The 17,192-nt window shown below is 40.5% G+C and overlaps 1 protein-coding gene across 1 annotated transcript in view; it reads left to right on the forward strand.

The window, feature by feature from the left end:
* Window positions 1-17,192, forward strand: part of LOC126203316 (scavenger receptor class B member 1-like) — a 390,661-nt gene that overhangs the window by 349,602 nt on the left and 23,867 nt on the right. The window contains exon 7 of the mRNA XM_049937582.1: window positions 8,258-8,410. Coding sequence (XP_049793539.1) covers window positions 8,258-8,410 — 153 coding nt within the window. The remainder of the gene's footprint in view (window positions 1-8,257; window positions 8,411-17,192) is intronic.

Here is a 17,192-nt window from a genome sequence, read left to right on the forward strand (position 1 = left end):
AATGTTACAATATACTAAAACGCGTCGGAATATGCAATATTCACATTTATGACATTTGACCTAGATCAATGACCTAGCAACACGGTCATTCTCACCAATGATATCATCAACTGTGTTACTGTGTGACATCATCCGTGTCAGTGAATAGGCACGTTCCCCTTTACATCACCATCCAATCATTGAGCAGTATTAAAAATTCCCAAATGGAGGAAATTGTTCTATTGTGTAGTGAAAAATTTAAACACCCTTCCCCTATTGTGTTAGTGAAACATTTAAACACCCCTCTCCCTATCTACTACTAAGTACAGCGAAGTACTCCTTATCTCCAGTGAAGCATAGAAACGGTGTCGAATTACATTATTTCTGAGATAAACTTCCGAATCTCCAGTTAGTCAGAGCAAAGTACTTAAAAAATGCCAATTAAGAAGCAAAAATTACGTAACCCTCAAATTAAAGCAGAGACAGTCAATATTTATGAAAGAAGTTTACATCTGACTTAAAAATAATGTGAAATTACACTATTTACGCATGCATATATACCTCCGACCAAGTATTAAAAGGATGCAGGGTCAAAGACATGCATATTACACGTACAACGGCGCACAGACATTGCACAATGTTCCGCGACCCCCTCCTCTTTTCTAGTCCGAGCCTAGTATTAAAATTCAAGAGCCAATTACAACTAGTCCCATTTGGACATGAGGTGAACTATAAAACGCCACTCTCTCTTTCAGTCAGACGAGGGTTACAATGAAACCCCAGTTATACTGCACTAATATTGACAGAAAATGCTTTTTTCTTGAGACACACGTCAAAGGATCGGAAATGTGTAATACACCGAAAATGTTCTCAACTAATATTGCGTTATTGACTTCCAGAAAATCGTTAACCAGTCACATACGTAAATTTCATTCGAGTAAATACATCATTCGATATGGAATGTTGTACCTAGTATATAAAATATGCCCTATTAATGATTAAAATCAATATTTGCTTGTAGAACATAAATAAAGAAGTAGGAATAAGTAGTTGCCAAACATGAGTTTTACGTTAAAGGTTGTTCCGTGATGAGAGAAGACGCCACTAAAAACAATTGTTTCCTTACATCCCAGTTGCTTACCATCACCAAAAGATGCCTGAACTGTTAAAGCGTCACAAGTTAAATCACTACACCAAGAGCTCTTGTCACTGTCACCAAAAGGTGTAATAACTGGTAATAAAGAATATGAGCTTAATTTCAAATAAACGTTGTGAGCTACATATTAATTATTTTCCCTGAGCTGTGATGCTTGTCAAGAATGTCACAATATTCCAAAATGCACCAGAAAATGTAATGTTTACATTGTAGCAGTATCTAGATACATAAAGTGTATTCAATTTGTGCAAAAAGTTCAGTATTTAGGTGGAATCCACAATGAAACTTTCACTCTACAGTGGGGTGTGTGCTGTAGCTCAGTGTTTGCATCAGGTTATTTTTCCACATACGATTATATCCATCACCATTGTAAAGTATATATCAGGGTAGGAGAGAAAGAAGATATCACTAGAAAAATGTATTTCACTTCATACTCGATGCACCACACGGGAAAAAAATTCAATGGATGACAAATATGGCAAACAAACTGTCCCTGCTTTTGGATTATGGCTCACTAAAAAACCTGTGATCAACTACACTAATAGCTAATAAACGTATCACCACACACAGAGCACAATTTTTTTTAGGACGGAAAGGAATAAAGTGTTCGATTTTAGGAAGAAATAAGATGTTCTATTACGATATATCACTAAATCTGCAGAACGACATGGATTGTTTGTACACATACTCACAAAAGATGACCAAAAACACTAACAGTGAGAGATGTGATATCTCCAAAGACAATGTTTGTATTATCGCGAAATATGGGAGAGAGTGTCAGAAATGATAGAGGATTTGGGCTGGACATAATTAAAAGAAAGGCGTTTTTCGTTGCGACGGAATCTTCTCACGAAATTCCAATCACCAACTCTCTCCTCCGAATGCGAAAATATTTTGTTGACACCGACCTACATAGGGAGAAACGATCACCACGATAAAATAAGGGAAATCAGAGCTCGTACGGAAGGATATAGGTGTTCGTTCTTTCCGCGCGCTATACGAGATTGGAATAATAGAGAATTGTGAAGGTGATTCGATGAACCCTCTGGCAATAATTTAAATGTAATTTGCAGAGTATCAGTGTAGATGTAGATGAATGTCAGAGACGATATATCAGAAAAAATTATAATTATTTATCATTTGTGGTAATACATGTGAGATTTTTCACACTTTGCAACCACTTTGAAGCTTAAAATTAAGCACTGCCACATCTAAATTTTCTGTAGTACTTATTAAAATATTCGCAGAATGCATATGGCACTACTGATAAAGATCTTTTAGGAGAAGCAGAAGTCTTAACAGTTACACAAGTCTGTTGTACTTAAATCTGCCAGTGTATAATAAGAGAGTAACATTCTTTTAACAATAGCGACATATTTTTCACAGTTAACACGGACAACGACGTATTCAGGGTGAATCCCCTAAAACTTTCAGCGCATCTGTATGAGAAATGGCAAGTGCTATTGATGTGCGGTTTTCACCGAATGGATTGGCAGTCAGTGGTTCATAGTTAGCCAATCAGCAGTTTGTAAGAATACCTACGAAGTGTAATTTGGTGCAAACATACACTTCTTTAAGTGGAGCAATGCCTATTGACATTAACAAACAGTATGGGAAATTAGGATGTTAGTGGTATGTGTTTCAAGAGTCTAGTGTGAGTCGTCATACTGTGCAGAGTTTCCGCACCGACACTCATTTGTGCCATTCAACCTGCTAGATACAATGTTGTTATGTTTGCTGATAGTATGTTCCTTGAGTGCACTGCGAATTGCTAGTTAGTGTATGACATTCCAAGCAGTAGGTCGCGAGTGGTCGATGGGATTTACCTGTGTAGGAGAAGCCGACATGGTCACGGCATATGGAGAGTGTAGGAAGAAGGTAGTTCGTTCTTCTATGATGATGCGGCAAGATGTCCCAATAGATGTACACCATCTCGGCACCTTCTCCTTATCCTCTGATAAAACCTGATAAGATATTTTCCATCCACCATTATGTACACTCCTATTGGGGTCTGAAAATTCTGTAGGGTAGGGTAGAAGGCCAGGAAGGCGGTGTCATCGGCATACTGGAGGAGATGAAGAGAAGGAGGGGGCTTTGGCATATCGACAGTGAAGAGACATACAGGAGAGGTGAGAGGACAGAACGTTGGGGCACACCTGCATTGGGATGGAAGATACGGGATTTGGTGTTGTTGATGGTGACATAAGATGGGCGTTTCGAAAGATAGGATGCCATGAGGCGAATGTAATTTGTGGGAAGTGCAGAAGTCTAGAGCTTAAAGAGGAAGCCGGAACAGTGGTTGCAGAGCATGGCCTGTTAAATAAGCATAATTATTCACATATCGACTGATTGGGATTCTGTGATTGCTGAAGAAATTGAAATTGAATTGAATAGAGGTACGAGATATGCACTTAGCACTGCACGGTGCACTAAGCAATACACGGAAGCTTGCACTTGTTAAAGAAAAAGCACAGAGGAAGACTTCTCACAGCTTACCGCCTGATGGGAGGGACTGGGTGCTGCTGCAAGCAACGACGGATAGAGAGTGCGAACGACATCCCTGGATATAGAGTGTGCCACCTCAATACGCACCATATCCGTTTAGTCATCATGTAATACAGGCAATCAGATGCTTTCCCATTGGTATAAAAGTGGAGAGATAGGGGATCCAGTATTAGAATCGGAATTTAAAAGAGCTTTGGAGGACTTACGGTCAAATAAGGCAGAAGGGATAGATAACATTCCATCAGAATTTCTAAAATCATTGGGGGAAGTGGCAACAAAACGACTATTCACGTTGGTGTGTAGAATATGTGAGTCTGGCGATTTACCATCTGACTTTTGGAAAAGCATCATCCACACAATTCCGAAGACGGCAAGAGCTGACAAGTGCGAGAATTATCGCACAATCAGCTTAACAGCTTATGCATCTAAGCTGCTTACAACAATAATATACAGAAGAATGGAAAAGAAAAGTGAGAATGCGCTAGGTGACGATCAGTTTGGCTTTAGGAAAAGCAAAGGGACGAGAGAGGCAATTCTGACGTTACGGCTAATAATGGAAGCAAGGCTAAAGAAAAATCAGGACACTTTCATAGGATTTGTCGACCTGGAAAAAGCGTTCGACAATATAAAATGGTGCAAGCTGTTCGAGATTCTGATAAAAGTAGGGGTAAGCTATAGGAAGAGACGGGTCATATACAATATGTACAACAACCAAGAGGGAATAATAAGAGTGGACGATCAAGAACGAAGTGCTCGTATTAAGAAGGGTGTAAGACAACGCTGTAGCCTTTCGCCCCTACTCTTCAATCTGTACATCGAGGAAGCAATGATGGAAATTAAAGAAAGGTTCAGGAGTGGAATTAAAATACAAGGTGAAAGGATATCAATGATGCGATTCGCTGATGATATTGCTATCCTGAGTGAAAGTGAAGAAGAATTAAATGATCTGCTGAACGGAATGAACAGTCTAATGAGTACACAGTATGGTTTGAGAGTAAATCGGAGAAAGACGAAGGTAATGAAAAGTAGTAGAACTGAGAACAGCGAGAAACTTAACATCAGGATTGATGGTCACGAAGTCAAAGAAGTTAAGGAATTCTGCTAGCTAGGCAGTAAAATAACCAATGACGGACGGAGCAAGGAGGACATCAAAAGCAGACTCGCTATGGCAAAAAAGGCATTTCTGGCCAAGAGAAGTCTACTAATATCAAATACCGGCCTTAATTTGAGGAAGAAATTTCTGAGGATGTACGTCTGGAGTACAGCATTGTATGGTAGTGAAACATGGACTGTGGGAAAACCGGAACAGAAGAGAATCGAAGCATTTTAGATGTGGTGCTATAGACAAATGTTGAAAATTAGGCGGACTGATAAGGTAAGGAATGAGGAGGTTCTACGCGGAATCGGAGAGGAAAGGAATATGTGGAAAACACTGATAAGGAGAAGGGTCAGGATGATAGGACATCTGCTAAGGCATGAGGGAATGACTTCCATGGTACTAGAGGGAGCTGTAGAGAGCAAAAACTGTAGAGGAAGACAGAGATTGGAATACGTCAAGCAAATAATTGAAGACGTAGGTTGCAAGTGTTACTCTGAGATGAAGAGGTTAGCACAGGAAAGGAATTCGTGGCGGGCCGCATCAAACCAGTCAGTACACTGATGACCAAAAAAAAAAAAAAAAGTAAAAAAAGAAAAAAGTGGAGCCTCACCAGTTCAGGACAGTCCGTTTTAGCCCCGACAATAATGATGGAGGCAATCACTGAAAGCTTGGAATTGTATCCGGAATTGATACGAGAAGTAAATTGAGTTTTTATGCATGGTATTAAATACACGTAGAAGGAGTAAAAGAAAATGTTACCGTATGGTTGCGTCTAGCCCCTCTTCCGCTGAAATTCATCTTCTGTAGTTGATATATTTTTCAATGCCACTACGAATCATTTCGTAATAGAACGTTTATCTCTTCATTCTAATATATTCCTAAAAGTAGGCTTGTTGTTCTATCAGATGAGACAAATGGAACTTTTCATGTTCTTCTCGAGAGAGGTATGGTTTATTCACATACATTTGGCGTCGTTTTAACAGCAACAGTCGGAATACAGGACTTGTCTCTAAACACGTGAGCATCGTTGTATCGACCCCGACAGAAGGAGACTGAACGCAGCGTGACCAAGACGACGACTGATGTTATCAGGTGACCTCTGGTGATAGCGGCAGTGCCTGCAGCTTAACAGGGCTAAACAGGTTTTCTCCTAAACCTTTTACATAGCTTAAAAACAGGAAAGTGGCTGCAGCACTTGAGGAATACCGGATAACTGTCCGGTTTCGACAAACGACATTTAATGAGTTACTACCAACTGTGAGTTTTCTGAAAGGAAGTCACAAATGCAGTAACACAATTCAGGTAATACTCCAAAGAGACGCAGTTTGGTTATTAGCCGTGGAACGGTGTCACAACTCTTCTGAAAATCTAACAGTATGGAGTCTGCGTGAGACTTCCTGTCGGAGTCATCACTACTTATAGTTCATAAAGAGCCACTTGGGTTTCACCTGAACGATAATTTCTTAATCTGAGACAGTCATGTAAGAATAGATCATTTTCTCGAGATGTTTCAAAATACTGGAACACGGTACGTGTTCCAAAATTGTACTATAAATAGATCTCAATGGGTCTATAATTCAGCGAATTACATCTATTCCATTTCATGTGTACTGGTGAGACCTTTAAGACTGTCCATTCTTTAGGTATATGTTTGTTAAGAACACAAATGCACTTGTAAGAGCAGCCAAAGTCACGTCTGAAGACATCATGAGTGTTATCACTTTGCAAGCTATAGTGAACATCATCCATTTTTTCTCCACTGATGGAAGTCTGGAGTATTTTCTTAAAAGTCGCCTGCAAAAACTCGCTCTTATGAGGAGTGGTGAGCGATGTACACACTGCCGATCCCTCGTACACACACCACCTTAATAAAGGCTTCTCGATTCACTATGTTGTGATACTACCTTCTCAAATTAAAGGGAACTCAGAATAGTGGTACCATCGTGTTGCCTCGACAGCATATATTGACCACTGACGAGCATCTGTATGAACCAGAGGTTATAAATTATCATCACAATGCAAGACATATCCAGGTACAATTTGTCTCCAATCTGCATGTGACCTTCCCTCGCATTTCGTCCAGTAAATAATTTATCAACCTCACTAGATCAAAGTGTTAATAGTAGAAACCTTCTTTCATTCCCACACCACCAATGTATCCCATTCTTGAACATGCCATAGAACACAGAGCAATGTTCCTGACGTATATGTGACCGTTATGTACGCTTCCGATAAAAAACAACATACTGGATCTTACTGCACACTGCTAACATTTCTTGTAGTGTTTTTGAATCTGTAAGGGTATTAAGGCCTAACATTTACACATACAAAGGATCTGTACTCGTATTACTAACAGGCTTTTCTCTTGAAATATTCCATTATAACTGAAGAATACACGCGCCCTGCCCCCTACGTAAGCATAAGGAAGTAGCGATCAGTGAGACATTAATGTTTCAAGTGGTCATTGTACGTAAACATGGGTACATGTAAGGATGTGACTGAGCGGTAAAAAAGGGACAATCGTGTTCGACCGTGTCTGTGCCCATACGGTGTACAAAGTTGCCGGATTTGTTGGTGTTTCACGGCGGACTGTTCAATTTGGCGTAACACACATGGTCACGAAACACGACGTCAGAATTGTGATCCGAAATACATCCTGACGGAGAGGGACTGGAGAAACGTTTCTCGGCTTGTGAATCGAAATCGCTTCGTAACCTGTCAGGAATTACCTATTAGCGAGAGAATATTGCGACGTTAACGGCATACAATGAATATTTGGAGTCGGTCACACAGGCACATAAGTTTTCACGTCTGGAATGGGCTAGAAGCCGTCGAAATTGGATGTGATCTAGTCTGAAGAATGACGCATGTCGTCGAGTGCAACGAAGGCTAGATAAAACATTTCATCTTATATGTGTGCAACGTCAGGTTCATACCGCAAGTGGATCTGTGATGTTTAGAGAGTGTTTTTCTTATCATTAATAGGGCTCGATATCGAAAGTGAACATTAATGTGAATCAGCATGTTTATTTCAAAATTCTGCTTAGTAAGCATACTGCTGATACCCCTACTACTCAAGACGATAACAGAAAATTTCATCGGGGTGGGAGAATATGTAACTTTTTTTTTAACGCTTCCAACCCTGTTACTTTTCGATTGCCCTGCAAAATCACCTGACTTAAACCCCATATAAAATCTGCGGAGCATGCCGAGACAGTGAGTAAAGCGCCGACGTCGGCATCCCAGCAGTTTTGTGGAAATGCACCTCAAGTCCTCAGCGATTGGCCTCAGTTTGATGCGACGTACGTATGCAGCCCTGTGGACTCATTTCGTAACCAAATCCAGGCGGTTAACAAGTACAGGGGCGGTATTATAGGGTATCAAACGACCCTTGTAATGATTCCTGTAGGGATGACTAATATTTTGTCCAGTAAACTTATTTAAATCCTATGACTCTTGTTTATCCGATGTTTTGAACTTGTATTTGAAGTTGTTACAACCAGCATGTTTTCCCACAGGCGACGTTACCAGAGATGGAGTGTCAGCTTTCCGTTTCGAGCTCCCGGGAGAGACGTACGACCGTCCTGCGAACCCAGAAGAAGAATGCTACAGAGCTCCGGGAACACCATTGCTGCCATCAGGGCTGACTGACATTTCTCCGTGCTACCATGGTAAATACCACGTTAGCTTCCTTACAGAATAATAATCACTTTGTTGTCAAGTCTAAGTACCTATATTCCAGCGCCATTTTCAGTTGCTCCAAAAACTGTAACATGCTTGCATGGTTGCATCCATACGTGTTATTTTATACGGTATGAACCAACGCGATTCCTTGTATACCAATAGCACAAAAATATCTCTTAGAAAACTTTGTCCCGTGCATATTTTCGGACGTCATATGAAGCCCAGCACAAGTGTCTTCATAGTATAGTTTTGTGTCACGCTGCCTAGTTATTGCAGTAGGCAGAGTTTTGCCTTACAGTACTCGAATTCTATTCCAGGTCTTGTACATTTTTCAGTTTTTTTTTTCTTTTAAACTGCGTGATATGGTGTCTGGCTTAAGTGTTTCACTCTAGCTTGACTGTTTCGCTTTACTTCAACAGTAACATTCGAACTCAATTCCTGATATACCCTCCGATACTGGTTATTGTCGATTAATAAAGACTCCATCGTGCTTACCACTGTCATATCCATCTCATTTGTTGAGGACAGTACATCAATATGAAGTAGAGTAACCCGCTTCACAGGTATTTACTCGTCTGTGGTTCTGTTTTTGTATCGTCATGATGTAGTGATTAATTGTGACTTTTACCTTTAATTCTATTATTATTACCATTATTATTATTATTATTATTATTATTGCTACGTTGGCCTGAAAAAATCTTGTGCTTTGCCGCCAGTGAAAGGCTTCTTAGGAGTGACACTGATAGTTTGGTGAATGCATAACAAAACTGTACTTCGGTTACTCGTAAATCACACGCAGAGCAGACTACTACTTGACATCATGGCTGACAGTATTGTGGTTCATGTCTTTTTCGTGATACGTTAATTAACGACCACTCCAAAAGTGTTTTGAAAATCTTCACATCGTTGACTTTGTCATGGAATGCTTCTTCTTCTTTCTTGGCTCTACAGCTCATGATAAGCCTTGGCCTCTTCTACAATTTCCTTCCATCTCTCTCGGTCCTTGGCCAATACTCTCCAGTTTCTATAGCTCATCTTCCTAAGATCTCCGATTACTCCATCTTCCCATCTGGCTCTTGGACGACCACGTCCTCTCTGCTCTCCTGGCTTTCCTTGTAATATTCTTTTTGGTACTTCTGTATCATTCATGCGAGCCACATGTCCCGCCCACCTCAGTCTGGATGATTTCACTATCCTTCTGATGGGTTGGTCTTTGTATATGGTATGTAGCTCGTGGTTGTATCTCCTCCTCCATCTTCCTCTTTCACAGATTGGGCCGATAATTCATCTAAGTACCTTTCTTTTAAATGCATCCAGTATTTCAATATCTTTGCTTGTTAAAGTCCAGGCTTCAGAGGAATATGTAAGCACTGGTCGTGTAAGTGATTTATACATAGTTAATTTCGTGGTACGAGTCAGGAGCCTTGAGGATAGAAGTATTGTTGGGGCAAAATAAGCTCTGTTGGCCAGTATTAATCTCTGCTTAATTTCAAAGGAGGTATCATTTAGATGTGTAACTGTCGAGCCCAGATACTTGAAATGTTCAACTCTCTCAAATGTATAATCGCCCATTGTTATAGCATTTGGCATATTTTCTCTATATGCTTTTCCAGCTGCCACATATTTTGTTTTTTGTTCAATAATAATTAACCCCATGTTCCTGCTGGACTGTTCAAGAGCTGTAAATGTCTCTTCCATTGCTTTTTGGGTCCTTGCTATTATATCTATGTCATCTGCGTAGGCCAGTATCTGCACCGATTTATAGAAGATCGTTCCTCTGTTCAGAAGGTTTGCGTTTCTCATCACCTTCTCCAGGGCGGCATTAAAGAGAAGGCATGCCAATGCATCCCCTTGTCGCACTCCATTTTAATACTCAATGTGTTGGACATCATTCCTCCTATTCTTACACTACCTTGTGTTTCGCTCATTGTCATTCTCACCAGCCTTAGCAACTTTCTAGAAATTCCCAGTTCATCTAGAGCTTGATATAACTGCTCTCTATTTATGCTATCATAAGCTGCTTTGAAATCTATAAAGAGGTGATGCGTGCCAACTCCAAATTCCTTTGTTTTTTTCCAGGATTTGTCTTAAGGTGAATATTTGATCTATGGTTGACTTCACAGGAAGGAATCCGCATTGGTACGGCCCTGTCTCCCTCTGTATGATTGGGAGTATTCTGGCGAATAGTATATTAGAGAGTATTTTATATCCCAAATTAAGTAGTGTGATCCCTCTGTAATTGCCACACTCCATCTTATCTCCCTTCTTATATATGGGACATATGATACCCTCTTTCCATTGTTGGGGCATTTTCTCCTCTTTCCATATTCTGGTGATCATTTTCAGAAGGCTTTGTTCCAGCTTCTGCCTCCTTGCTTAAACAGTTCTGCTGGAATACCATCTGTCCCTGCCGGCTTGTTGTTTTTCAATTTCTTCATGGTAGTTTTACTTCTTCTATATTTGGTGGGGTAGTGTTGTTGTCTGAGTCCTCTTCCCCATTGGTGTCTGTTGGGTTCTCTGGTATGGTTATTCTAGGGTTGAGGAGACTGTCAAAATACCTGCGCCATCTTTCGCATATTCCCTTCACTTATTATATTCCTTGTCTCATCTTTTATTAAGCTTGTTTTGCCACATTCACCTCTCTATAGAATTTTCTTATTTCATTTTTGCTTCTCATGAGCTCCAATTCTTTGACATTGGCTTTCATCCATTTTCTCTTTTTTCTTTGGTGAGTCCTCTTTTCAATCCTCCGTTTTTCTTTGTATTCTTCTTCTATCCTCCTAGTATAGTGTGATCACAGTGTCCTTCTATATGCTTTGTTCTTTTCTTCAGTTACTATTTCGCATTCAGTATCAAACCAAGATGGTCGTACTTGTCTTGTTCCAATTCCAAGTATCTCTCTTGCCGATGTCTCCACCGTCGTTTTTGTCGCTTCCCACTGATCTTCAATATTGTTATATTCTCCAGCGTTTTCCAGAATCAGGGTTATCTTCTCCCGATACTGTTCTCTTACTTCCACTGATTCTAAAGTTGTTATATTATATTTCTGTGCCCTGGGTCGGTCTCCTTTCGCTGCTTTAGATATCCTTGCCCTCACCCCTGCCCATACCAGAAAATGATCTGTATCTATGTTTGGGCCTCTGAGACTCCTCACGTCCAATAGGTCCGATTTGTGTCTAACATCTATCAACACATGGTCGATCTGGTTTACTGTGTTTCCATCCGGTGAGTTCCATGTTCCATTATGAATTTCTTTATGTGGGAACAGTGTTGATCCTATTACCATCTTTCTTGATGCTGCGAACAGTATAAGCTTTGTTCCGTTATCATTACTTGTTGCGTGTTTGCTGTGGGGGCCAATTATTGGTCTACAAATCTGTTCTTTCCCAACCTGAGCGTTTAGGTCTCCAGATATTATTTTAATATCATGCCCTTGGCACTCATCATATACTCTTTCCAAAGATTCATAAAATACTTCTTTCTCTTCTTCTTCGGATTCTTCTGTTGGTGCATGGGCATTAATTATGGAGCAGGTAAAGAATTTTCCCTTTATCCTGAGTGTTGATAATCTTGGACTAATGGGTGTAAACCCTATTACCAAATGCTTTAATTGATGATGTACAACAAATCCTGTCCCCAGCTGGTGATTTCTTTTACTGCAGCTATAGAATATATTCGCCTCTTTCATTTCTAAAACTCCCTGTCCATCTAATTTCTTGTAGTGCTTTATACTTTGCTTCAGACTCATTATTTGATGCAGCATTAGTTTCACTGCTCCTGGTCGATATAGGAATCTCACATTCCAAGTACCAATATATAGATCTGATCTACTCCTTACATTTCTCTTCTTCCTAATTTTCCCTCCTTTATTTACTTGTATTCCATCCTCTTTGTCCTTTTCCATGCCAGGTCCGTCTTCCTTCATCCGTCCGACTTTACTTTGTAGAAGTTTTGCAACAGTTGTTTTTTAAAGAGCGGGCTGTCAACCGTGCGTCCAACCCCTACCAGGGGACGCGTGATTTTTAATCAGGGTTTTCTTCCCTTAACCTTTGGAGACCCAACTCCCAACTGCAAGGCAGCAGTTATTGTTTTGCTAGTTTTGGTCCGCCCGGGTATTTTATTTCCCCAGTGTCCACCATATCTGGTGAACATTCCTGAATCCGCCACCTGGGGAGACGCTCGATGAGAGACTAGCAACTCCACACGGGTGTCATGGAATGCGCTGCAACTTAAAATTTCAGTACTATGACTCCAGATTTGGGAATGCTCCAAAAACAATAGCTATAACGTGCGTAGGAACAACGGCCCACTTCGACGCACGCTTTTACACAGATAGCGAATTGGTAGCGTGCACTTTGTGTTGCTCTAATAACTGTGGATGCGAAGATATCACAGAACCATGTTCCTGCGACTCGCTAAATGGAGACGTGGGAAGGCGCTCTGAGCACCTGCTCTGAAGACAATGTATGTTTTGAGAAATACTTGGTGTCACTGATACTGTCTGTTTTTTTTGAACTGCCTAAACTCCAAAACTACTCTACGAATTTTGATAGGGTTCTTACACGTAACTTGAGCATACCTTGGAGCGCCGTACAGAGTTTATTTCATGAAAATCGGATCACAAGATAAAAAAGTATCCATACATATTGTAAAAGTGTATGTATTTAAGTACCTACATATGCTCCACAGCTCCTCCGAAACAACTGGACCAATTTCAACCAAACGTTGTACACATAACATTTGCTGTGGGAAAAGAATAGCAGTTGGGATGAAAACCCCCTGCATACCAAAGCGTTGGGGGTCGAAAAGAAATGTAGGCCACGATGCTAGCGTAACCCTATTTTACTCATACAACACTTGAGAATGAGAGCATTTAGTGACTTGCAACAAATTTTACATGTGATTTCAGACCTTTAAGAATCTGTCTCTCGCTGGCAGCCTCCACAAAATGAGCAAATAAAAAAAGATTTGCTGCTTACAACGTTTTCGCTGTTTATGCAATAAAATGCGTCGTATCAGGTATGACGTTTTAATTGATTTCTTCTGTACTACTAACTGTACACCTGCAAAATTAAACATTTTTTTTTTTAGTCGTCTTCTGACCGGTTTGACGCGGCCCTCCACGAATTCTTGTGCTGAGCAAACCTCTTAATCGCAGAGTAGCACTTGCAAACCTACATCCCCAATTATTTGCTGCGTATAATCTCCCTCTACCGTTGTCCTACTTATAGCTTTCTATAGTATAATGGAAGTTATTCTCTGATTTCTTAATAGACGTCGTATCATCCTGTTCTTTCTTCTTTTCAATGGTTCACAGATATCTCTTTCCTTGCCGATTCTGCACAGAAGCTCCTCATTCTGTGCCTTATCAGTCCACCGAATTTTCAACATTCGTATGTAGCGTCACATCACAAATGCATCGATCCATGTGTGTTCCGATTTACCCACAGTCCATGTTTGAATACTAAACAATGCTGTGCTCCAAACGTGCATCCTCAGAAATTTCTACCTCAAATTAAAGCCTGTATTTGATACTAGTAGACTCCCCTTGGCCGGGAGTGACATTTTTGCCAGTGCTGGTCTGCTTTTGATGTCCTCCTTTCTCCACGTGTCATTGGTTGTTTTGCTGCCTAGGCAGCAGAATTCCTGAACTCGATGTACTTCTTGGTCACCACTGATGACGTCAAGTTTCGCGCTGTTTTTATTTCCGCTGCGTCTCATTCTTTCCGTCTTTATTAGATTCACTCGCAATGCATATTCTGTACTCATTAGGCTATTCATTCTGCTTCGCGGATTCTATAATTCTTCTTCATTTCCATTGAGAATAGCAATGTCTTCGGCGAATTGTATCATTGGTATCCTTTAACCTTGAATTTTGATTCCACTCTTTAACTTTTGATCTCCATCATTACTTCTACGGTGTGTAGATTGAATAGTAGGGGTGAAAGACCACATCCCTGTCGTACACCCTGTATAATACGAGCACATCGTTCTTGGTCTTCTAGTCTTATTATTCCCTCTTGGCTCTTGTACGTGTTGAATGTTACCCGTCCCTCATTTAGCTTACCTCTGCTTTCCTCAGAATTTTGAACACCATTTGACAATGTCGAACGCTTTTTCCAGGTCGACAAATTCTTGACTTATCTTTAGTCTTGCTGTCATTATCAAGCACAAAGTCAAAACTGCCGCCTTGTGCTCCATAACCTTTCCTAAAGCCTAAATGATAGTCATCTAACACATCCTCATTTTTACTTTCCATTCTTCTGAATATCATTGTACGACATATACTGTATTTCAGGATGTATACCGTCGTAAGCATTGAGACGCACGGAAAACTGACCCATCATGCATGATGTTTCAGTTTATTACTTCTTTACTACTGACGGCATTCGCAACACACCTCGCACACAGTATTCACCTACGCCGCTGAATGTACGTACAATATTGTATACCTACGCCGCTGAATGTACGTACAATATTGTATCTCCGTATGTCTCATAATTCAGTAGATATGATGTCACAAAAATTAAACTGCGTAATACGACACTGATTTATTGTTAAAAATTGGCAAGGGCACGTATCTGAATTAATATGGTGTGAATGTTTCATCTTGTTATTTGTGCTGTGCAGTAATTTCGCTTCAAGGCCTCATAATACATTAGAGAGTGTGTGCTACAAGGTACTTACTGATTTTAAGAACATACGCAAATTACGGATAAATATTTACTCTTTTAAAAAGCTACTTACTTTTTGATTTTGGTATTTATCATATTTGCTTTTATTGTATAATACGTGCTATGTGATACGATTTAAAGTAATAAGTACAATGCCCATACAATCTTCAATGCGTTTAAACCGTAATTTCACTCTATTTTTTGCATAATGTGACCTTCAAGTGGTAGATGTAAAGCTAATTCAATAGCACAATTCATAGACAGGCATTCCTGCCCAAGGCCATTTGTAGGCATAGGTCAGCAGCGGTGCTGCGCATACTGAAGCATCGGGCAATGGGAGAGCTTGGGGGGTGGGGGAGGGGGGGGACAAGAAGTACACCTCGAGCTATGCTAACCCGAACATGCACACATATAAAGCCAACTGATGTTATCGCGTGTACACACATAACTCAACGTAACGGAATTCCTGATATGTGTGCACATTCACAGGTAACAGTTTAAAGTATTACAGCTTGTAGTATGTTTAACGTCTCCACATAAGTAAGTTTTGTAATTATTTCTGTCGTATTATTTCTAAGCAATTATGACTCTTCATAGACGTTACAGACATTTCTCATCAGTAATAGTGTTGTTCACGGTTTCAAACAAAAAAAAAAAAAAGAAAGTGTCAGGTTATGTAACACCCAAGAAAGAGTGTACATCAGTATACCGCAGCATTATTGCACATATCAAACTTACACAGTAAAAAACGCACCGGCATCCGTCGTAGAATTCGTGAACTGGAGGATTCAAACGCAAAAACCCCACATGCTGCACTAATTCGGGTGTCACAGCCACATTGCATTGTTTGAAGACACTCGTCATGCACGTGATTACACTGTTGCCAATGACCTGCACTGTAGTTCCTTCTCTAGATTGTCGCACAGATGACAAAATGGTAGATATCGAAATAGACGACAGAGGGATAGAGAAGCAATTAAAATCGCTCAAAAGAGGAAAGGCCGCTGGACCTGATGGGATACCAGTTCGATTTTACTCAGAGTACGTGAAGGGAATTGCCCCCCTTCTTGCAGCGGTGTACCGTAGGTCTCTAGAAGAGCGTAGCGTTCCAAAGGATTGGAAAAGGGCACAGGTCATCCCCGTTTTCAAGAAGGGACGTCGAACATATGTGCAGAACTATAGACCAATATCTCTAACGTCGATCAGTTGTAGAATTTTGGAACACGTATTATGTTCGAGTATAATGACTTTTCTGGAGACTAGAAATCTACTCTGTAGGAATCAGCATGGGTTTCGAAAAAGACGGTCGTGTGAAACCGAGCTCGCGCTATTCGTCCACGAGACTCAGAGGGCCATAGACACCGATTCACAGGTAGATGCCGTGTTTCTTGACTTCCGTAAGGCGTTCGATACAGTTCCCACAGTCGTTTAATGAACAAAGTAAGAGCATATGGACTAATTGTGTGATTGGATTGAAGAGTTCCTAGATAACAGAACGCAGCATGTCATTCTCAATGGAGAGAAGTCTTCTGAAGTAAGAATGATTTCAGGTGTGCCGCAGCGGAGTGTCATAGGACCGTTGCTATTCACAATATACATAAATGACTTGGTGGATGACATCGGAAGTTCACTGAGGCTTTTTGCAGATGATGCTGTGGTGTATCGAGAGGTTGCAACAATGGAAAATTGTACTGAAATGCAGCAGGATCTGCATCGAATTGACGCATGGTGCAGGGAATGGCAATTGAATCTCAATGTAGCCTAGTGTAATGTGCTGCGAATACATAGAAAGATAGATCCCTTATCATTTAGCTACAAAATAGCAGGTCAGCAACTGGAAGCAGTAAATCCCATAAATTATCTGGGAGTACGCATTAGGAGTGATTTAAAATGGAATGACCATATAAAGTTGATCGTCGGTAAAGCAGATGCCAGACTGAGATTCATTGGAAGAATCCTAAGGAAATGCAATCCGAAAACAAAGGAAGTAGGTTACAGTGCGCTTGTTCGCCCACTGCTTGAATACCGCTCAGCAGTCTGGGATCCGTACCAGATAGGGTTGATAGAAGAGATAGATAAGATCCAACGGAGAGCA

Source organism: Schistocerca nitens, chromosome 9 (genome assembly GCF_023898315.1).
Source record: "Schistocerca nitens isolate TAMUIC-IGC-003100 chromosome 9, iqSchNite1.1, whole genome shotgun sequence".
NCBI lineage: Eukaryota > Metazoa > Arthropoda > Insecta > Orthoptera > Acrididae > Schistocerca > Schistocerca nitens.